Source organism: Mirounga leonina, unplaced genomic scaffold (genome assembly GCF_011800145.1).
Source record: "Mirounga leonina isolate KUSES-001 unplaced genomic scaffold, KU_Mleo_1.0 Mir_53, whole genome shotgun sequence".
Lineage (NCBI taxonomy): Eukaryota > Metazoa > Chordata > Mammalia > Carnivora > Phocidae > Mirounga > Mirounga leonina.
The window spans coordinates 72,728,044-72,751,557 of NW_023270807.1; the positions used below are offsets into that span (position 1 = coordinate 72,728,044).

At 36.8% G+C, this 23,514-nt stretch overlaps 1 protein-coding gene across 1 annotated transcript in view; it reads right to left on the reverse strand.

Annotated features, from left to right (window-relative positions):
• Positions 1 to 357: 357 nt before the first annotated feature.
• The window catches only part of CEP85L (centrosomal protein 85 like), a 173,849-nt gene continuing 150,692 nt past the window's right edge, over positions 358 to 23,514 (reverse strand). Inside the window, exons 11-13 of the mRNA XM_034990392.1 lie at positions 12,119 to 12,226; positions 9,951 to 10,182; positions 358 to 5,146 (exon numbers count right to left, since the gene is read on the reverse strand). Coding sequence (XP_034846283.1) covers positions 4,983 to 5,146; positions 9,951 to 10,182; positions 12,119 to 12,226 — 504 coding nt within the window. The 3' untranslated portion in view covers positions 358 to 4,982. The remainder of the gene's footprint in view (positions 5,147 to 9,950; positions 10,183 to 12,118; positions 12,227 to 23,514) is intronic.

A 23,514-nucleotide genomic window follows, 5' to 3' on the forward strand; every position in this document is an offset into this window, starting at 1 on the left:
TGCTGTCTGTTGGAAAAGTAGAAAGAAAACTCTTGATTTAAATAGGGATTTTTAAAAAATCGAAAAGGGGGACACAGCACTATTAGCTAAAATAAATACAGGCATGCCTTTGTATTTATGGCACCTGTCATCAGAAAATCTCAGTGCCCTTCATGGAAAGACTCTGAGAAAAAACTTTTCAGTAACTGAAAAGAAATTGTAAGAGACTAAAAGCAGAAGTATCCATGTTCTAGTCAAAGATTCTCTTGTGTGTTCATAGAAAGCTTTTACCTAAAAGTCAAGTCATTGAGAATTCAGTGGAGTCTGAAATTTTGAATACATTCTTATATTAACATTAGGCACTCCCAAAGACATATATCTTTTTATAAAAAATTTATTTCTCTGTAAATACAAATTCCAACATCACAAACAATAGTCCAGTGGAAAAATACTTAGCCATTAACATTGAAAACTTTTTTTTAATTTAATAAATAGAACTTTGGCATTCAAAATTCTAGCTGTAAACCCTATTAAAAAACAAAAACAAAAAAATAACCCCTTTACAAAAAAAGAGGCAAGAATGATAGATCAGAAGGCATAAGCCAACCAGTGGCTTCACATTCTTTTTACAATAACTGTATTTCAATTAAGTCATGACCACTCTGTATTTACACATGAGGTATTCTGGGTGGTTCAAAAACTGAACCGAGTTTACAAAACCACCAGTCATAGTGACTGATTATACACTCTTCTGTGCTTTTAATGTAACCACCTCGCTAGCACCTTACTACTTCTTGTCATCACACCACTGTGATGCCAAATTTTATCTTCCTGTATTTAAATATTTATACATATATATACACACATATGCACACAAATAACTACATTCTGAAGGAATTTCCTGCTCACTATACTGGGAAAAGGCTGGGCTCCAAAGACATATCCTCTCATGTTTCCTAAGGTATCTAACCTAGTAATGAAACCTGTTCCTTGCTTAAGAAAAAAATCCTTAATCAAGTCTATTTACAGAAGAACAAGGTGCGATAATCATCAACATTCTTATAACTCACATAAAACAGAAATGAATGCTTACTGTAGGCAAAAAGGCACAAAAGGTTCTCTCTGTGTGCAGGTGCAATAGTGTTGTTAATGACTTATTGATCTGAAACTACATTAACATACTCAGTATTTCTTTTAAGTAACAAAAAAATGCAAGAGCTTTCCCCCTTCATGATTAAATGTATAATATTATCATACAGTAATATACCACCATGGCATCTTGGGGTAAAGTTGGAAATTATACTCTTTACACCAAATAGGAAGTCATTTTTCTTGTTTTGTGAACACTGAAAATTGTCAAAAATGGGAACAAAATGAATTAACTTTGGCTTTGAGAGCTATAGCTACTGGCAGTTTCAAATGATATAGTCTGAGTGAGCATGGTTATGAGAATTGATTACTGTAATTACATATCTACAATGACAGAAATCTACATCACAGAATGCCAATAATCCAAACTAAAGGTGTGCCTGAGCTGAGCTATGCTATGTAAAAATACAGTCCCAAATTCCCGGCTACTAAGTTATTCAATGAATTATTACTGATATTGAAAGAACATTTTCCCAATAAAGTAGTTCCTTTAAAAATATCCTCGAAGAGATTTCTAGTAATGTCTTGAACTATGACAAGATTAATTTATAAGCTCCTTACTGAATCAGAAATGTACAATATCCATTTTAGCAACACTTTGCAGCCCTTGAGATTGTCTTTAACAAGCTACTGAAAGAAGTCTAATTCAGTGAGTAAACTGTCATGACCAAAATAAATTTCATTAAAAATAATGTTGTTAATAGTAAACACTGAATCCCATTTCAAATATAAAAAGGGACCACACTTATTTAAAAAGAAATCCAGGAATGACTTAACCTAGTCACTACTTAAGCTTTCAAAATTAGAGGCCACTGAAAATTTACTAACAGTTTAACTAAAGTCATCCTTCAGACATCAAATGAAAAAAACAACTAACTATTGTGCCTTTGATTCAGTTATTTTTATCTGCACAGGTAACTGGGTCTTTTATTGAGATACTGTTACTTTATCCCTGCTCGAATAAGCTCAACTTCAAAATCCAGAAGACCAATAATAAATGTTAATACTGCATGAGACACTTCCTAAGAAGACAAGCATTGAACTCACAAAAGCATAATTAAAAAGTTTTCACATCTAAGGAAATTATCAAATACGTTTAACTTCAAAATTTAGGTTAATTTTCATCTCAGACATATATCAGTATAATAACTTCTGAAAACATCCTAGTTCAAACTAGAATAAGACACTATAGTGTTTCTATTTGCCCATCTTACTTGACCTAACAGTAAAATCTTTGTTTTCAATTGAGATATCGATATTATTATATTCTAACAGAAGAGGTTATCTTGGGAAAGGGGAATTTTCTGAAAAATAAAATAAAAACTAAATACTGACAAATTAGAATACTACTATTTCATTTCCCCAAAAATATTCCAAGACTGTCTACTTATTACCTAGGTCCCTTCACAAACTCCAGACTTCAAGAGATTACTTTTGTACTTTTGTAACTCAGGGTTATATTTAAACTTATACTTACACTATCACATCTTATTTTCCTTTTTTATTTATGGAGAGGTAGACATTTTGGAACTGAAATACACCAGTAGTAGTTTGTCAATTTTCTAAATTAACACATTTTTACCTCAAGACATGTGAATTAAGTCAAATTCTGTAAGTTTTAGAAACCTTATTTAAAAAATTAAATATTTTATCCTAAGCCAGAAAAAAATATGTATCTACAGTAAATTAAAGCAAATGTTTAAGTTTGTTTAAAATAATAATAATAACCATAAAACTCCAAAACATATACTAAAAATCTAGAAGGCATTAAGAACCTAGTGACCCAAATCAGTGATTATTTATGCACCTTAGTGCTATCATCTTAGGGTGCCTGTACTTCCAAAATTGTGGAGGTATGACTAGGTACTCTGGTAGGGGGCTGGAGTTTCTATTCAGAGAGAACAGAACAATGTTGTGTGCTGCACCGTGGCTTATCTTGTTCAGATGCTATTATCTACTTACTATAAAGGCCCATTTTTACAGATATTTTTACAAGGCAGAATTCTTTTGCATCAGATTTTTGGTATAAATTTACTACTCCCTGATTGTCTTCAAACCACCAACATTAAAAAACAATTGAACAAATTAGAATGCCACATTCTTACGATGACTTTTCCTTATTAGGATAGGTATTTGGAATGCAGAATCACATAATGCACTGATTTCTTAGCGCCCAGATCCTAAGCAGTAAGAGTAGGGAGGACTCAGGCACTGAACAAAAGGAAAGTTTGATGTCCTTACAATGTATTATAACCAATTGTTGTAACACAACCACAAAATAACTTACTGAGTGCTGCATATTAGCCAAATTCTGAACTGAATGTCTTCCTGGGTAGTTTCCTTGAAGTTTTTATCCCACATATGTTTTCACTGCCGAAAATATTTAAGAAAAATCTTTTCTAGGAGCAGCCTTTATGCCAGTATATAAGCCTGGCAAAAAAACCAGACATGTGATCTCTTCTTGCCCCAAACAGTATTATCCTGCTGAATTCACACCCCTTATTCCTGCCACCTCTTATTTAGTCTTGACCTACATGAGACCTGGCTGCATCAAGAAAACAAACCAGTTTGTAAAGAACAATGATTGCCTTAATTAAGTATATTCAAAAGAATGTAATAAATGCTCTGAAGGCAATAAAATATGTAGTCTTTCCAAACCTCCAACTAAAACAGGAAAATACTCATTTGGAAGTTTAAATAATTGTATGTCTACTTAAAAATCAGTTGCATCTCATAATGATATCCTGCACTCCAGAAGAAGAAATAATCTTGTCTTGTATGAAAAACCCTGTTTTTAATGTACTTTACCTAATACATGTAATTGAAATATCACCTGGTTTTGATTTTGTTTTATATTTGTGATAATTCTGATATAAAGAATACAGGTTGGCTTTTTCTTAAAGTAGTTTTAACTTTAAGACATACAAAACTGTTAAAATGTAAACATTTGAGAATTGGATAAATAAACTATTGTTCCAGAGTGACTTTTTTAATCCTTCTTTTACAATGGCCTTAGAAGGTTAGCATTAATTCTTTATGGCTTTGTTTACATTGATACAAGTGAAAAATTGTAAATAGTAAGGGACATGTTAAAATTAGTTCAAGTTGTGTTAAGTTGCCTTGTGATATATAAATTGCAATGCTAATGAAAAAGATTATCACATAACATTTCATACCTCGAAGGCAACCCACAATCACTCTGGAAAAATAGCTGACCTATCTACAGTGCTAACATCAACCCAACCCCACAACCTCATCATCTCAGCACAGTGGTTGTCTGAAAGACAGATGGTTCAAAAGACAGCTGTACTACTATTAAAACACTCGCCTGCTGTTGGAGCTCTTGTGCAGCCAGCCCTTGAAAACCCCAAAGTACAACACAAGCTTCTACATGAAAGAAAAGAAATACAAGAATAAACAGTGTGTGCCTTTCTTAGAAGCTTTGCTTTGACCTTAGAAATCCTTATAATTTTGTGAATACACACACACACACATACACACACACACAACTGCAGATAAAAAGAAATCCTACTCCTTTATCTGAAGGGCACTCTTCACAGCTTGGTCCTACAATCAGTAGTTTGAGAAGACAGATTTTTTTTTTCCCCCTTATACACTTCATCACATTTTTCTAATAGTAATTTGGTTTTTTGGCCTGATTAGATAAGCCCCTTTGAAACCTCATCAAATCCCCTTTCTCCCCCAGTAAAACAAATCCACAGAAAAAAAAAATCCTATGTGTAAGTGATATGTCACTTGCGACTTTCCATTATGGCTCCTAAAAAGAAATATGAAGAACTGTAACACAGCAGCATTTAACAATGGGTCATTATTGCTGTGGGACCAATAGCTGATCACTGGGTAATGCAGTTGTCTCCCATGTCCTGGGCATAGCGGTCTGATATTGTAGTCCTTAATTCATCGATGTCCCTCCGTAACTGGCATACGTCTGACAATTTTTTAGTGAGTGTTTCTGGGCTATAGTCATTCTCAGTCTCTTCAGCTGAACAGTTCATTGCTGTGGAAATAAAATATGGAGAATGTCTCACACTTCTTTTGAACAAAGGCATTTTAGGATTTTTAACTTCAGTATCATTAGAAATACAATGCTGTATGCTGAATACCAGTCAGGTTCAGATTTACATGATGTATCATTCAGTATTAAATAGATCTTATTTACTTGTTCTTTTAAATTTTTGCTAATTAAATTGCATTAAATCCATACAGTAATACACACATGTTTAACATGTTTAAAGGATGACAACATTCCAAAAGTAGGAAGAAGCATGCTCTAATAGCTCTCTTCAAGCTCAACTACAGCACTCATTCTGACTTGATAAAAATCTGAAAATCATTTCTGTATTAAGGAGTGATAGCTTAAATTTTTATAGACTGCAAAATGGGTTTATGGGCATGAAAGCATAAATATCCAAAACATATGGGTTGTGTGTGTGTGTGTGTGTGTACGGACCACTACAACCCTACGCAATTGAACTGGGCTGATGGCTAGCTGCCCAATGGCTGAATGACCGAGGGTGAGGCCCTGAGGCAGTTGGCTTGTAATTATTTACATCAGTTCCTCTCTTTGTCAGCACATCTCAACATAAAAGCAGATGGAGCCAGTAATTGTAAAATAAATCTTTCCTTATACCTTCACTGGCATTGGTAGCTTACTGGAGGTGTAAGACTCAGATTAACTTATATGTTATTTTAACAAACACTAACTGAACACCTGCTATGATCCAGGCACTACGCTAGATGCTAAGGCCAGCAAAATAATGGATGTAGTAGTTTATTAATGATTTACATATACTTCATAAACAAGCACAGTCAAGTATTGTAGGTGTCCTACCACCGCACACAGGCTACAATGGCACAAGGAAGAGAACAACCAGCCTAACTAGAGAGGGCACAGGTTCACTGGATGGGCCAAGGATGCAGAATGAATAAAGGTACAAAAGCAGAAAACCAAAGAATCTGAGAAACTTCAAGAAAATGAGTAACAAGCTCTAAAATGGCAGAGTACAAATTATGAAAGGCAAGGGTCAAGAAATAAGGCTAAAGAGGCAGGTGGGAACTACCTATCTCTATTTTAGGGGACTGTAAGTATTAGGAAATCAGAATCACCATTAGATTAGATCACTCTGGCAGCAATGTGAAAAAATTTGGATTAGTGGGGGAAAGTGGGCAAGACAGTTGACAAAGAGACCAGTCCAGGTGAAGACTTTGAAAGCTTGATTTAAGGCAATAGGGCAGTGGAGATGTAATGGGAGGAATGAATGCTAGGAAGGGACTGGTAGAAATGATAAGAGCTCAACCATCATGAGTTGTATAGGGGTTAGGGACTAGGCAAACGACATACCCAGATGAAGGAAAGAGTAGGGTGGAAAAAAATCTGGATTAGTGTGACAGGTGGATAGAGGTGCTACTCACTGACAGGAGGAGCAGGTTTAGGGAGGGAAGAAAGGTAGGTTCTCTTTTAGATATAGTTGAGTCTATGATGCCTATTGAATAACTGGTTCTAATATAAGGTAAGTATAATCAAGAGCCCAGAAGGGACATTCTAGGCAGGGTAAGAGATAAATGTCTGTATGCACTAACAGAAAACAAAAGGACTTGGCTAAGATTACTGAGAGAAAATATATAAAAAGAGAGGCAAAAGCATCCAAATTTTTGAGGAATAAATAAAACTTTCACTGTTTGCAGATGACACTATTTGCAGAAAACCCTGAAGACTATCAAAGAACTGATAAATGAATTCAGTAAAGTCACAGGACACAAATTATACAAGTATAAAGAAACCTGCTGCATTTCTATACACTAAGAGTGAAGTAGCAGAAAGAGAAATTAAAAAAACAATCCCATTTACAGTTGCACCAAAAAGAATACAATACCTAGGAATATACTTAACCAAGGAGGTGAAAGACCTGTATGCCCTAAACTATAAAACATGGATGAAAGAAACTGAAGACAACACCAACAAATGGAAAGATATGCTGAGCTCATGGACTGGAAGAAGTAATATTGTTAAAATATCCATACTACCCAAAGTAATCTACAGACTTAATGTAATTCCTGTCAAAATACCAACGCTCTTCACAAATGTTGTGAAATTTGTATGGAACCACAAAAGACCTCAAATAGCCAAAGCAATCTTCAAAAACAACAAAGCTGGAGGTATTGTAATCCCAGATTATAAGACATACTACAAAGCTGTAGTAATCAAAACAGCATGGTACTGGTAGAAAAACAGACACATAGATCAAGAGAACAGAGAGTCCAGAAATAAATTCATGCTTATATGGTCAATCTTTGGCAATGGAAGTAAAAATATACAATGGGGAGAAGACAAATGGTCTTTGGTCCACTCAACAAATGGTGTTGGGGAAATTGGACAGCTACATGCAGAAGAATAAAACTGGACTGCTTTCTTAGACCATACACAAAAATAAACTCAAAATGGATTAAAGACCTAAATATGAGATCTGAAACCATAAAACTCCTGGAAGAAAACACAGGCAGTAATTTCTTTGACATCAGCCATAGAAACATTTTTCTAGACAGGTCTTCTCGGGCAAAGGAAACAAAAGCAAAACCAAACTATTGGGATTATACCAAAATAAAAAGCTTTTGCACAGCAAAACAAAAACTATCAGCAAAACAAAAAGACAATCTATAGGATGAGAGAAGATATTTGCAAATGATATATTGGATAAAGGATGAATATTCAAAATATATAAAGAACTTATACAACACAATAACAAAAAACCCACAAATAATCCAATTTAAAAAAGAAACAAACAAAAAAAATCAGCAACAAAAGATTTCTGGGAGACACTAATAATTTAAATGGCAGAGAATTCCAGAGAAGACTGACTCAGCAGTCATAAAGGCAGAAGTAGAACCTAGAGAACGAAGCCATGGAAACTGTGGTAGCAGAGCATTTTAAAAAACAAGGGTGGGGTGAACAGTGTCAATGAGCAATGGATGGAGTGAGGAGACAGGGATTCAAAATAATCCACTGGTTTTTGACAAATTAGCTAGCTGGTCAAATTTTCACAGTACCAGGATATAAGGTAAGGATTATGGGGTTAAACTTGAAAGACTGGAAGGGGTATACATTGGGAGGTGAATGTGACAAAGTTCTTGAATCTCTCTTTTTATTCACGTTTGGATAGTTCTCTTAATCTAATTACTGGAAAAGTTGACAAATACTATATGTAGAAGAATACAAATGCAGAAGGTTACAAAATAACTGAAGGGGTGACCACCTCTAAAATGGCGAAGAGAATGAGTCTTTTGTGTGTCAGCTTTTACTGCTAACTAAACCACCCCGTGTTGACCTGGCAAACCTCTCCGACTCTAAGATTCAAGCCGAACACCAGAGCCTTCACAGCCCTTCCCATTTAGTTAGTTTTCCCCTTGGGCCCCCATTGTCCTCCGCCCACATCTCAATTATAGTACTTATCACAATGCTCTAGTAATTTCGTTTGTGTGTGGGCCAACGGCTGTGCTCAACTGCATTATCCGCACCTTAGTATCTGGACTACATAAAGCATTTAATAATTACTTACTAAGTCAATATACTTACATTTTAAAGTGTTTCTTACATGCCCACACATATGTATACACATATCTGACATCTCCGAGCACAGTTACATGTTTCATTTAACAAGGGCTATACTTTGATGGAAAGTATTCTTGGTTTTGCCAAAATAACTATCATGACGCCAGATGGTAGAATCTTTTTGATGAAACTAAATAAAACTAGTGTCCACTCTAGTCACATATTAACCATATTATTAGGCTATTACTCAATACAACATAGTAGGTACATAAACCTTACGGTCTTACTCCAATCATATCTCCTTACTTATGCCCGTTTCTTCTGTATTAAAAAGAGACCAACGTATCAATATTATAGTAATTTAGAACCACATGCAGAGATGTGTGTTTCTGCAAAAGCAGCACAGAAGGGAAACTAGGATATTCCTGTGGCAGCTCTCACAACTATGTGTGGAAGAATATGGAACTGTGGAACAATGGGTGGGTGTCATATTGAAAGAGACAAGGCCAGAGTGTATATGCATGACAAGGGCAACAGATCTATAGGCCATGAAAATTAGCTCTTGTGACAGCACGGGTAGTTATATATATATTAAAAGATTTTATTTATTCATTTGATGGAGAGCACACAAGCAGGGGGAGAGGCAGAGGGAGAGGGAGAAGCAGACTCCCCGCTGAGCTGGGAGCCTGACGTGGGGCTCGATCCCAGGAAGGGATCATGACCTGAGCCGAAGGCAGATACTTAACCGACTGAGCCACCCAGGCACCCCACCACTGGTACTTATATTAAGCAACTGCCACAGACATACACTGTATAGGGAAAGCAAAGGAGTAGCTTCCCTCAAATATTTTACCAGCAGACAGATGCTGGATCATTAACTTCTACATTTAACACACAAAAGCCAATAGAATCATTACTTTTAGAAGAGTAATCAGGAATATCACACCTAACTACCACTCCAGTCACATATTAACAGATTACATAGCTCATCCACACAGGTAGATCTGTAGGCATTCTGCCAGGTGGCAGTCCGTATCAACTATGACCCTGCTCACTTCTCTAAGTATGAGGTAAGTTCTAGCAATGAAGTAATAACAGGTATTCACAGACCTACAGATTTATTCAGAGATTTATAAATCTAAGTAGGAAAGGAGATAAAAACAAATAAGGAAAAGGCAGTAAGAGGTTCCTGATTCATGAAGACAGGTTTCTAATTGCTAAGCAATATAGTAAGGACAAGGCATCAGCGACTTACATCTGATTCCCAGTAATAATGAAAGATTAGGCTCCTTGCCCTGAGCACGCTGATTGAGAATACTACACAATGCCTTCAAGTCAAACAAACAATAGGACATTTCCTTGAACAGCTGATCAATCACACTCAAATCAGATAGTGGCCATTTGGTAAGTACTGTCTGCTGCCTGGATTGGTCTGCTTCCTGGCCCTGATCCAATAAAGAGCACGTCTCTTCTGTTTGCCTTTGGTTCTGCAAAGGATAAAGAAAACATAAATCAGGTTGTTAGAACAGAGAAAGGGTACTCAAAGTCATGCAGTTGTCTGAACATTACCCCCCATTTATAAACAAAACGGTGGAGTCATATTACATACACATTAACCAAATTTAACCGCATACACACAGTGGGGGAAAAAAAAAGGAATTTAAAATAGTGGAAATGAAATGATTCAGTGATTCCTCTGTGTCATCTCATGCCCTAGGGTAGATCTGAAAGGGGCAACAAATCCAGACTCACTTTCTAGGAGTATCTCATGCCACATAATGTCACATAATAAGCATCTTGGTTATATATGTATTCTTCTATAATGAAATTTATCCCAAGAACAGAAAGAACTATGAAGAAATTTTAAACCTCATCCTGTAGTTTTACCGTTAGTAGCAATAATGATTTAGTTACTTTGAAACTATCTGTTGCATACTGAGAAAAAAGTATCTACATTATATTAATGTTGATAGGAACCAAAATTTTCAGCATAAGAGAAAAAGAAAAGCAAGTATAAAATCAAAGAAAGGAAAAAAACCCTAACAATTTTGAATTGTGAAATTTGAATTGGAAGTATCAATATGAACTCATAATTTATTACACTCAGAAAAATCTACCTTCACTTCATCCCCAAAACTGTCACCATCTACTTCTCATTCTGAAAACTGCTAGAGGCAATTTAATTAGCCTTCCAGTTGGAACTGGATTTCAAAATAACCAGCCTGCATTGATGAGGAAAAGATTTTTTTAATAGATGAATGCCAGCTAATAAATGTAAAAATAATTAGAGAAAAATATGATTCTTTTAATCATGTAATGATTTAGACAATGATCATCAGTGAATACTAAAACCATCAAGGGAAAGGGTACTGATAAACTGCATATTCACAGTTACCTAAGTATCATTCCACAGATTACCTGCTATTTGCAGAGGCCATAATGTGACAATGGAAAAAATTAGTCTGTTACCATTTTAACCCAGTGAGATCAGTATTTCTGTCACTTACAGTGGGATAACCAAACATAAATAATTTGATGACATGAACAACACCTACAAAGTCTTCATGCCAAAAAACGTTTGACTTGACTTCATGGTATCTTTAGCTCTTACTTTTAGGTATAAGAGATAGAGGGGGTAGAGAACAAGATAAATGACACCATAAGAAAGCAATCAGACAAATCCAGAAGGCCTGATTATCTATAAGTCTTTAAGACAACAGGCCCAGATTTGTCAACAAGTCACTAACATGGAAAAAGTGAGACATTTTATATGACAAAATGAAACTCAACTTAATGGTCTTTGATTGAATGTTGGTTTCAACTGTCATAAAAAGCATCTGGGAAAGAAGTGGGGAAATTTTGGGTACAGACGAGGTATTATCAAATATTGAGGAATATTATTCTTATTGGGTTTGACAATGGTGGTAGTTATATGAGAAATGTCCCTAATTTTTGGAGATGCATTCTGGGTATTTAGAGGCAAAATGTCATGATGAGAGTTAAAAAACTACCACAAGTATTTTTTTTTTTTTGTAAAACATATCCTTAAATGCAAGTCAAGTGTGTCATCTTGTAATTAAATGAACAAAGTGTGACCTGTTCCAATGATGAAGTGTCAACACTGCAACTTCCTTAAGGATTTCCAAAGGTAATTTTATTTATGTTCAATTTATGCTTTACTGAATTACTCTGGGACCTAATCTCTATATAATATTTGACTGTGTTGCAGTTAAGTCTGTGAAATTATATTCTGAGACATAAGGAAAATAAAAGTTTGCCTTTTAATTAAAATTTTGTAAGAAACCTAATGGATTTAATTGGCACACCAAAATCAAATCTTCAACTAAAAAATGTTCTATGCATATTTAACTTGAATAAGTACTGTATCGTTCTTTGAAAACAATTTGAATTTTTTCTACTCACATCAAGCAATGTTTTTGTTAATCTCTGTAGGTTTCTTTCTTTTTTTTCCAGCTCTTCCATCATCTTTTGAGTAGCTGATTTTTCTTTAGAAAGTTTCCCTTGCATAGACTAGAATAGAGAGAATTGGAAAGCAAAGCATGTTGTTAATGCTAAAAGCTAAATGCAGAGAGGTAACTAGGAATATGGACTCTGAATACTTTGGATCTGTCCTCCCTACCCCTTGGAAGATGAAGTCTTCACTTTTAAATCAACCCATACTGCTCTAGAGTGGATGTCAGCAAAGGGAAAAACAAATACCCACCTTTACCAAGAAAGTTTTTAATCTGGGAAAAACATGTTAAGCTGCTGTTTAATGCTATGTTACGAACAGTTCTTATTTTATTAATTTTTTTGTTTATGCATTCAGAGTGTATTAGCAAATCTATACTTCCCCCTTTTTTTCTTATGGTTAATAGGACAAAACTATTTATAATAAGATTGTAAGACCATCCCCACATTTTCTATCATTTGAAACACAGCTAAACACACTTCTCTCAGTGTACGGTATTCCAAGCAGTAGTTACGATGTTGAATTCAGGCCAAAGGTTTATTATGAAACCTTAATAAATGAATCTCTTAACTCGAGTATAAAATCACAAATTATCCAGAACAAGATACTATTGTAAGAAAATCCTGAGTGCACCAAAGCAGTATATAGGATATCTTGAGTACTCGGGCCATTTCAGCTCTTAAGTCTGGTTTTCAGCTACACACCAAAGAAAAACTTGTCATAAACTCTGTAGTTATCAGTGATTTCTAGGTGTTTCAATCAAGATTTTTTCATTTTGTGAAATCACAAGATCAATAAACATATAACAAGAGATTTATTTCCCCCTCAGGACTGTATTTATTTATTTATTTTAAATTTTATTTTACTTATTATTATGTTATGTCAGTCACCATTACAGTAGTACATCATTAGTTTTTGATGTAGTGTTTATTTAGTCTCAATTCTGAAACTACTTCAGAATGCTGACTACTGAAATAGCATACCATCCACTAGGAAGGTTTTTCTCCCCCTCACATTCTCTCTCCCTAGAATAAGAGAAGATAGCTGTCACCATGGGTTGAGATAAGACTGTAAATAGAAAACAGTTTTCTCAGAAACAGATACTCAACCAAGTAGCTCTTGCATTTGTTTGCTAAACTCTATAAAAAACTTTACATTTAATAACTCGCAAGTTGGATACAAATGAATTAAGCTCTGTAACAAGTATATATTTCCTTCCAGGATAAACTTTATACTCCACAAAATTTAATCTCATAGCACAAAGTCACATGGGCTTTCTAAGTATGTATATTTCTGGATTCTGAAATTCCTTTGTAACTGCATGTGAATGAATCAAAAACCCTATTTGACTAAAGGATATATAGGGATTTATTCACCTAGTTGAAGATCTGTGCATACTGGCTCAACACGATTGACTGGAATCTAGAATTCATCCTAAATTTTCTTAACATTTGTGACTGTTTATTTTATCAGAACTGTGGAAGAAAGGCACCACAGATTAACTACTCTAAATCTAACATTTTAACGATGAAAACTGACCGAGAGGTATTTTCACAATGCTGTAATAGAATTCTTTAGAAAATTCTAGTGTTTTATATTTTTACCAATTCAGAGTCATAATGAATGTGACTAATAATTAGCTAGCAAATGTTTGTATATAAGACTAAATTTGAATCAGTGAAGAAACGGGAAATGTTCTCCATCAGAATAAGTCAGAATAAGGCAGTAGTGCTATTTGTCACAGGAAAAAATCTGGATTTAGATTTGGGAAATACATCAAGCTTAAGATGTTATGTTGGTTGGGTACAAGGGTACTTATGAATTAGTTCTTTAATAGGGGAAGCAGTTCACAGATAAGCTTATCCTAAAAGTTCCATATGCTGTACAATTTCTAGAATAGTACGAGGGTATGAGTGCCATAGTTGTCTGACACAACATTCCACCTAAAAGATTATTTCTTTATTCTAAATTGTATGAAAAAGCCTATGTTTAAAGTTTAAGAAAAAAAGAGAAAGGAAAATTTCTATGAAGCTTAGAATGGGATTACTAAAATTAAAAACTTTAATTTTCAGATGTCTATATTATCTCTTTAAATTTCCAGTTAATAATCATGTTCTTAAAAAATTCTAAGTTACTAACCCACAGATATTTATCACAATCATTCTTGAAGCTGAAAAATGGTTTTAAAAACATTTGTTGCTTTGATCTAAATATCTAGAAATTGCTGTCTTTTGTCCCATATACAAAATAGCTCAAATGAAGGAAAGACAGATGTGTCTTAGCCAACAATTTTATACTACCCAAACCCAATTTAAGAGAAAATATTTTGATTGAAAACTTATGTTAACTTATATTATTTTACTATATAAACACACAGAACCCCCCATACATGCACATGCATGTGTGCATGCATACACACACCATACAAGAGTTTCACTAAAATTCCTTCATGCAATTATTCATTCAGCAAAAATTATAGCCAAGCACAGTCTGTGCACTGGACAATGCATCAGTGAAAAAAAGTCAAAACTGCTGGTCCTTTCATAACTTTTACTAGGAGGTAAATAAAGCTCTTTGGAGAACAAATAGAGCATGGCAAGGGAGAAGAGGCTGGATCTCAAATGGGGTAAAGTACAGGCTCATGGAAAAAGGCGACATTTGAGCAATGTCTTGAAGGAGGTGAAAGATTACATCTCATAAGATATCTACAGAGTGTTTCAGTCAGTGCAGAAGTTCTGAGGCAGATGGTGTCTTCTGTGTTTGAGAAAAAGCAAGAGAGCTAGGGTGGCAGAAAATAGAAAAAGATGAAGTCAGAGAAGGCGGGCGGTACAGAGAACAGATTGTGTAAGGCCTCATGAGCCAGTGTAAAAACTTTGATTTTTACTTTGGAAAAAATGAGGAACCACTGAAAGGTTCTGAGAAGAAACATGATCTGGTTTTTGTTTGATAGGTCCCTCAGGCTAATGAGAATAGACTGTAGGCAAGCAAGGATGGAAGCAGGCAGAAATCATCCATATAAAGAATAAAGATGGGGTGGACCAGGGTAGAAACACAACAGAGGTTGGGAGAACGAGTCAGATGCTAGATATATTTTGAAGGTAGTAAGATTTGTTCACAAATGTGAGGCAGAAGAGAATCAAGGATAAGTCTAACATTTCTGGAATGAGCAAATGGAAGGAGAGATGGCCATTAATAAAGAAGGAAAACATGGAGGGTAGAGCAGGTTTTACTATTTTCTGTTTGGGGAGGGTGAGAAATTCAATTTGGACATATTATGTCTGATATGTCAAGTGGTACTGTTGAGTAGGCAGCTGGGTATACAAGTTGTAAGGTCAGGGGAGAATTATGAGCTGGAAGAAGTTAGGGAGGAGCGAGCACACACATTATATGTAAAGCCATGAGACTGGGTAAGATCACTAAGACAAGTACTGGTAGAGAATTCTAGGAAAGAAACAAACCCCTTTTTTTGAAATATGATACAATTTTTCAAAAACCTTTTACATGTCTTCAAAATAAACTTTAAGTTAAATATCACAAATGAAATTAAACTTATCCCTAAATTATAAGATAGAAGAATTTCTAATAAGGTATTTTCTCCAATTTTTATATACTAGACTACTAACCTGCCTTTATCTTTATTATAATAGGATTTGTGCTACAGGTGTTAAATTTATTGTCTAGTTAAATAAATCAAACAAGAGAACAACAACAAAAAACTTTTTAAAAAAAGTTCTTCTGAAATTTTTTTGGTTAAAATTTTATTGTACATATTTCAATGATCTAGAAACTAGGTAAAGTCAATCACTTTAAATTTATTTAAATTTAAAGATAAACAGATAAAAGGCTCCATACTGTTATGATTCTATTAATACAAATACACTATTCTTGAAATAATGTAACTATAACAAAGGTAAGATAAAAGTGCTACTATCATTAGAAATAGCAATAAAGAACATGCACACTTAACAGGTAAGGTAATAATGGCATCTAGAAAGCATTAACAAGGGGAACACATTCTTTTTTTTGCAGGGAGGGGGGATGGATTCTTTGAATGAAATTTAGTGATACTGTCTCTCAACACCTTTTAAAAAAAAGTAGTTAAGGGGCACCTGAGTGGCTCAGTCGTTAAGCATCTGCCTTCGGCTCAGGTCATGATCCCAGGGTCCTGGGATTGAGCCCCGCATCGGGCTCCCTGCTCAGCAGGAAGCCTGCTTCTCCCTCTCCCACTCCCCCTGCTTGTGTTCCCTCTCTTGCTGTGTCTCTCTCTGTCAAATAAATAAAATCTTAAAAAAATAAAATAAAATAAAGTAGTTAAGAAAGTTCATCTCCTACATGAGGCCACTCCTTCAAGACTGGGAGAGGGGGCTGTTTATCTAATGCATAGAAACAAACACAGAAGAGTAAAAAAATTTTTTAAAAAACAGAGGAGTATGTTCTAAATGAAAGAAAAAGATAAAATCTCAAAAAAAAAGACCTTAATGAAAGAGATAAGTGAGTTCAAAATAGCAGTCATAATGATGCTCACCAAGGTCAGCAAAACAATGTATGAACAAAGTCAGAGTTTCAACAAATAGAAACTATAAGAAAGTACCAAGTAGAAGTCACAGAGTTGAAGAGTATAATAATTGAACTGAAAAACATAATAGACAGGTTCTATAGCAGACTGGATGAAGCAAAAGAATGGATCCCTGGGGTGCCTGGGTGGCTCAGTCATTAAGTGTCTGCCTTCCAGTCAGGTCATGATCCTGGGGTCCTGGGATCAAGCCCTGCTTCGGGCTCCCTGCTCAGCGGGAAGCCTGCTTCTCCCTTCCCCATTCCCCTTGCTTGTGTTCCCTCTCTTGCTGTCTTTCTCTGTGTCAAATAAATAAATAATAATAATAAAAAATCTTAAAAAAAAAAAAAAAAGAATGGATCCCTGAACTCAAAGACAGGGCAGATTTCATTCAATCAGAGCAGCAAAAAGTGAAAGAATGAAGATGGCTTAAGGGACTGAAAGGACGATACCAAGCAAATAAATATTCACATTACAGGGGTCCCAAAAGGAGGAGAGTGAGAAAGGGGCAGAAAACTTATCTGAAGAAACAATGGCTGAAAATTTCCCTAACCTGGAGAAGGAAGGAGACATCAAGATCCAGGAAACCAAGAAAATTCCAAATACAATGAACCCAATGGAATATTACTCAGCAATATAAAAGAAGGAAATCTTACAACCTGCAACAGTGTGGATGGACCCTGAGGGCATTATGCTAAGTGAGACAGAGAAAGGCAAATACCATGTGATCTCACTTACCTGTGAAATCAAAACAAACAGACAAACAAAAACCCTCAGAGATAACAGAGAATGGATTAGTGGTTGCCAGAGGTGGGTAGGTGGGGGGAAAGGATGGATGGGTGAAGGGGGTCAAAGGTATAAACTTTCAGTTATAAATAAGCCCTGGGGATATTACTATCAGGCATGGTGTCTACAGTTAATATTGTATTGTATATTTGAAAATTGCTGAAAGAGTAGATCTTAAAAGTTCTCATCACACACATACACAAAAACTGTAACTATATGGTGATGGGTATAAACTAGACTTATTGTGATCATTTCACAATATATAAAATATCAAATCATTAGATTGTACACTGGAAACTAATATAATGTTATAGTCAATTGTATATCAATAAAAAATAAACAGGTAAAAAAAAGTGTATACAGTTAATAGTAACAGTATAAGATTATTTTTTTTTTAAGATTTTATTTATTTGGCAGAGAGAGACAGCGACAGAGGCAACACAAGCAGGGGGAGTGGGAGAGGGAGAAGCCGGCTTCCCACAGAGCAGGGAGCCCGATGTGGGGCTCGATCCCAGGATCCTGGGACCATGACCTGAGCTGAAGGCAGACGCTTAATGACTGAACCACCCAGGTGCCCCCAGCATAAGATTCTGTCGTCAGACAAAACTAGGTTCTGGATCCACAGCTTACATGCTGTGCAACCATAAGTATGTTATTCAACCTTTCAGGGTTCCAAATTCATCCGAAAGAATTTCCAACCTTGTAAGGTATTGTGAAAATTATGCAGTATGTATGCAGACATTTGTGGTGTCTGCCTATTCAAAAATCCCATGAGTCATAAGCATCGTATTTGTAAGAATTTTGCATCTCTTGGCGCACAGTTCACTGGATTGGGCTGAGTGAATATTTGACCAAACCTGAGGAACTGGTACCCAGAGCCTATGAGTCTCTCTCTCTGTGTGACTGGAAATGAACTATAGAACTTAGGGGCTGTAGGGCAGCTATATTTTGTCATGTGAGCTAAAGAATAAAGGAAGTGAGTCTGCAGAGAAAAGAATGAAACACACTGCGATGAGAGAAACAACATGCCTCTTCTTTCTTGAAGCCAGGTTTTATTCCTACTCATTGGTTCCACAGTATCTCTGCATTCTTATATCACAGTAGATTCTACCAGTTTTGCTTAGGCTAAATTCAATTGGTTCTGTTGCTTATAACCAAAAGGCCTAAATGACTTTTACCTGGTACAAAATATTTATGCAACACTAATTCTTTTCTTCCTATATAAATATTAAAAAGAACCCATTTCTTATATTAAGTCATCATGATGTACATTTAAATATCTTACAATTTTGTCAATTATACTTCAATAAAGCTAGAAAAAATAGTAAGAGCCCATTCAAAACTCAGCATTGTGGGCAAAGGTTTTTGGTCTGTTTTGTTCACTAGTTATTCCCAAAAAGACTGCCTGGCCCATGGTAGAAACTCAGTTAACAGTTATTGAATGAAAAAGCGTGAAAAAGTAACTAACACCTAATTTAGTTTTTAAGTAAAAGGCTATGTTCATTCATTCAAAAATAGTTACTGAGCATCTTTTATGCACAAAGCACTGTGCTAAGTGCTGAACTGGATAAGACTGCTCAAAAAGCCTACTACACCTATTACAAAGCCCTTAAGTAAATGTATCAGAAAACAAAATCAGGCATATTATTTAATCTCAAGGAGCTAATAATACCACTATATTGTAGAGTGTAATGTACTTAAAAATTTCACTTTGGAGACAAAATTTCCAAATTCTATTTCTAGGCAACTGAATGCAAAGTGTTTTCCACAAGACTAGCTTTCTGACATGCTCCAGTTTAAGTATCTTTCATTCCAGGAGAAGAACACTTAAAACAAATCTTTCCCCTAAGGCTCACATAAGGAAGAGATCAGACTAACACTTCTCTGGTGCATTTTTGCCTTTCTCTTGGGATTTTTCACTTTGAAGCAGCTAGGAGCAATGCCAAGAGCACAAACTCTGAGGTCAGACATGAATTAGAATCTGAGCTGAGACCTTAGGCACATCTTTTTAAATCTTGGCTACTTCATATATAAAAAGACACTCTTACATTGTAAGCTTACTATTGAGGTTTAGAAATAATAAAAATAATCAGAAAGCACAGTTCCTGTAACATCTAATATCATCATCACCAGCATCATCACTGATACCTCTGTACTTAATAGGGGCTCCATTTCTCACTTTAGCCTAAGTGTGGAGAAATATTAAATCCCTTTTCTTCCTTTTTGCATATGAATAAAAAGAATTTTCAAAATATTTGTAAAAACTAAGATTACAAAATAAGGAATATGCAAACACCATAAAAATTGCTATTTTTTAGGTTTCTGTTTATAATAATCCAAGACCATGTACAGCTCAAATTCCTGTACATTAACTATCATCTTACTACCTGATATAACTTTAAAAACAATCTGCCTGAGAATTCTGCTTCCAGCAAGACAGCATGAGGAGCCTTTCAGACCCACTCCTCAGTGAAAATTTTACTTATTTTTTAAAAGATTTTATTTATTTATTTGAGAGATAGAGAACATGAGCAGGAGGAACGGGCAAAAGGAGAGGGAGAAGCAGATTTCCTGCTGAGCTGGGAGTCCGATGTGGGATTCAATCGCAGGATGCTGGGATCATGACCTGAGCCGAAGGCAGACGCTTAACCAACTGAGCCACCCAGGTGCCCCCTCAGTGAAAATTTCAAAAGAGCACATTTAAAGTTTCTGTAAATGGTCCTATGAGTAAACAAAATTAATAAACTTATATTCAAGAAAATCTATTAAAAGTAAGAACAGCAAAGTCTATAGTATTTGAAACAAAATCCAGTCCATCTTTATACTCTCATAGCTCAGCAAGATGGAAATTCCACTCCAGACTGCGACAGCCAATAACACAAGGCTCCCCTTCCCCCCCAGCTCCCAGTTACAAAGCTATCTTCCCAGGAAGGGCGGACATCAGCATTTCTTATCCTGCCCTCAGCTACCTGGACCTCAGGCTAAGTTCTAGACAAGTACAGCCAAAAGATGGGGACCCACTTCTTCTGCCCAGGCCCCCTCATGGGAACGAGGCTTTACCTTGGGTACAGCACCACAGAGAATACTGGGGACCTGACTGCCCTTGCCTTGGCTTCTGTGGCAGGGGTAGAGCTACTGCCCACTCTCCTTCCACTGGATTTTCACCTTCTAGAGAGTCACTCAGAAGTCACTGTTCCCACCTGCGTTGACCTGGCTCGAAGATTTTCCCTGGGGAGAAGCAAGTCACAGAACAGAGAGTTCTAAATGTCTCTCTAAAGGACTTGAATTCAGGGGATTGGGAAAAGATGGCAGAGGAGTAGGGGACCCTATCCAACTGGTCCCCGGAATTGAGCTGGATATCTACCAGATCACTCTGAGCACCCATGAAATCAGCCTGTGATGTAAGAAGATCTGGATCTCTACAAACAGAAGATCGCAGGTGGTTGGTTTCGAGGTAAGAAGCGGGGAGCCGTGATTCCGCAGGCAGATATCGGAGGATAAACGGCAGCGGGAGGGTGCCTGGCCATGGGGATCCTACACCGCTGGTGAGCAACAGCCTCACGTGCTGGGGACGGGGCACAGACTCGCAGAATGGTAGCGGCAGGGAAAGGACTTTAGGGCAGCCCCTGGGACAGAAACCCGGAGCGGCGGGGTTGCACATGCGAACTGGGAGCAGCTGGCAGTTTTAGAAGCACAAATGGCAGAGACGTGCCCCTACCTGGAGGCAGGACTGGGAGGTCTGCAGAGGGGCACACAAACCAGGACGCTGCAGTTTATAGCAGCACAGACAGAAACGAGAGACAGTGGCCTGGAAAGCTCATTGAAGGACAGACTGTGATCTCTCTGCTCTGAGGCAAGAGGGTTGTTAACGGTCTCTTCTGCTCTGACTCTCGGAAGAGACACAGCAAGCCACCAGGGAAAGCCGCAAGAGAACAAAAGCCCCAAAACACCGGTTGCCACTGGGCCCAACCCCCATCATGGGGGGGCAGGGCAACTCTGCCCAAACAGGGTTGCCTGAGTAACAGCATGACAGGCCCCTCCCCCAGAAGACAGGCTGGAAGAACAAGAGGCCAGCAACCTTAAGGTCCCTGGAAAACAAGTGCATCTTGCTTGGGTTCTGGTCAATAATTTGGACTCTATACATTCCCTCAAACACTCCTCACCAGAATGACAAGGAGGAGGAACCCCCAAAATAGGAAAAACTCAGAGATTATGACTTATGCTGCAGATTTACAAATGGATGCAGATATAACCAAAATGTTGGAGACGGAATCAGGCTAGCAATTGTGAAGACAATAGCTAGAATGGAGAAATCAATTAATGCCAACATAGAGTCTCTAAGGGCAGAAATGAAAGCTGAATTGGCAGAACTTAAAAAAATGCTATCAATGAGATCCAATCTAATCTAGATAATCTAACAACTAGGGTAAGTGAGGCAGAAGAATGAATTAGTGGCCTGGAAGACAATTTAATAGATAAAAAGGGAAAAGAGGAAGCCAGGGAAAAACAACTCAGAATCCACGAAAATAGAATCAGAGAAATAAGTGACACCATGAAGCGTTCCAAAGCCAGAATAATTGGAATCCAGGAGGGAGTGGAGAGAGAGAGAGAGGACTAGAAGATATATTTGAGCAAACTGTAGCTGAGAATTTCCCTAATCTGGGGAATGAAATAAACATTCGTGTCCTAGAGGCAGAGAGGACCCCTCCCAAGATCAAGGAAAACAGGCCAACACCCCAGCATGTAATAGTAAAACTTGCAAATCTTAGAACCAAGGAAACCATCTTAAGGGCAGTTAGGGGGAAGAGATTCCTTACGTACAGAGGGAGGAATGTCAGATTAACGTCAGACCTATCCACAGAGACCTGGCAAGCCAGAAAAGCCTGGCAAGATATATTCAGGGTACTAAATGAGAAGAACATGCAGCCAAGAATACTTTATCTGGCAAGGCTTTCATTTAGAATGGATGGAGAGATGCAGAGCTTCCACAACCGGCAGAAACTGAAAGAATAAGTGACCACTAAGCCGGCCCTGCAAGAAATATTAAGGGGGGTTCTATAAAAGGAGAAAGACCCCAAGAGTGATATGCAATAGAAATTTACAGGGACAATCTATAAAAACAAGGTCTTCACAGGCAACATGATGACAATTAATTCATATCTTTCAATAATCACTCTCAACGTGAACAGCCTAAATGCTTCCATAAAACAGCACAGGGTTGCAGATTGGATAAAAAGACAGGACCCATCCATATGCTGTCTACAAGAGTCTCATTTTGAACCTAAAGATACATCCAGACTGAAAGTGAAGGGATGGAGATCCATCTTCCATGCCAGAGGACCTCAAAAGAAAGCTGGGGTAGCAATTCTCATATCAGACAAATTAGATTTTATTATTTTTATTTTTTTTATTTTTATTTTTTTTTTAATTTTAAAGATTTTATTTATTTATTTGAGAGAGAGAGAGTGAGAGAGCACAAGAGGGGGGAGCGGGAGAGGGAGAAGCAGACTCCCCACTGAGCAGGGAGCCCGATGCGGGACTCGATCCCGGGACTCCAGGATCATGACCTGAGCTGAAGGCAGTCGCTTAACCAACTGAGCCACCCAGGCGCCCGACAAATTAGATTTTAAACTAAAGACTGTAATTAGAGACACAGAAGGACACTATATCATTCTTAAAGGGTCTCTCCAACAAGAAGATCTAACAATTTGTAAATATCTATGCCCCCAACATGGGAGCAGCCATCTATATAAGGCAACCGTTAACCAAAATAAAGAGTCGTATTGATAACAATACATTAATTGTAGGAGACTTCAATACTCCACTCTCAGCAGTAGACAGATCATCTAAGCAGAAAATCAACAAAGAAACAAGAGCTTTGAATGACACACTGGACCAGATGGACCTCATAGATATATACAGAACATTCCACCCTAAAACAACAGAATACTCATTCTTCTCGAGCGCACATGGAACTTTCTCCAGAATAGACCACGTACTGGGTCACAA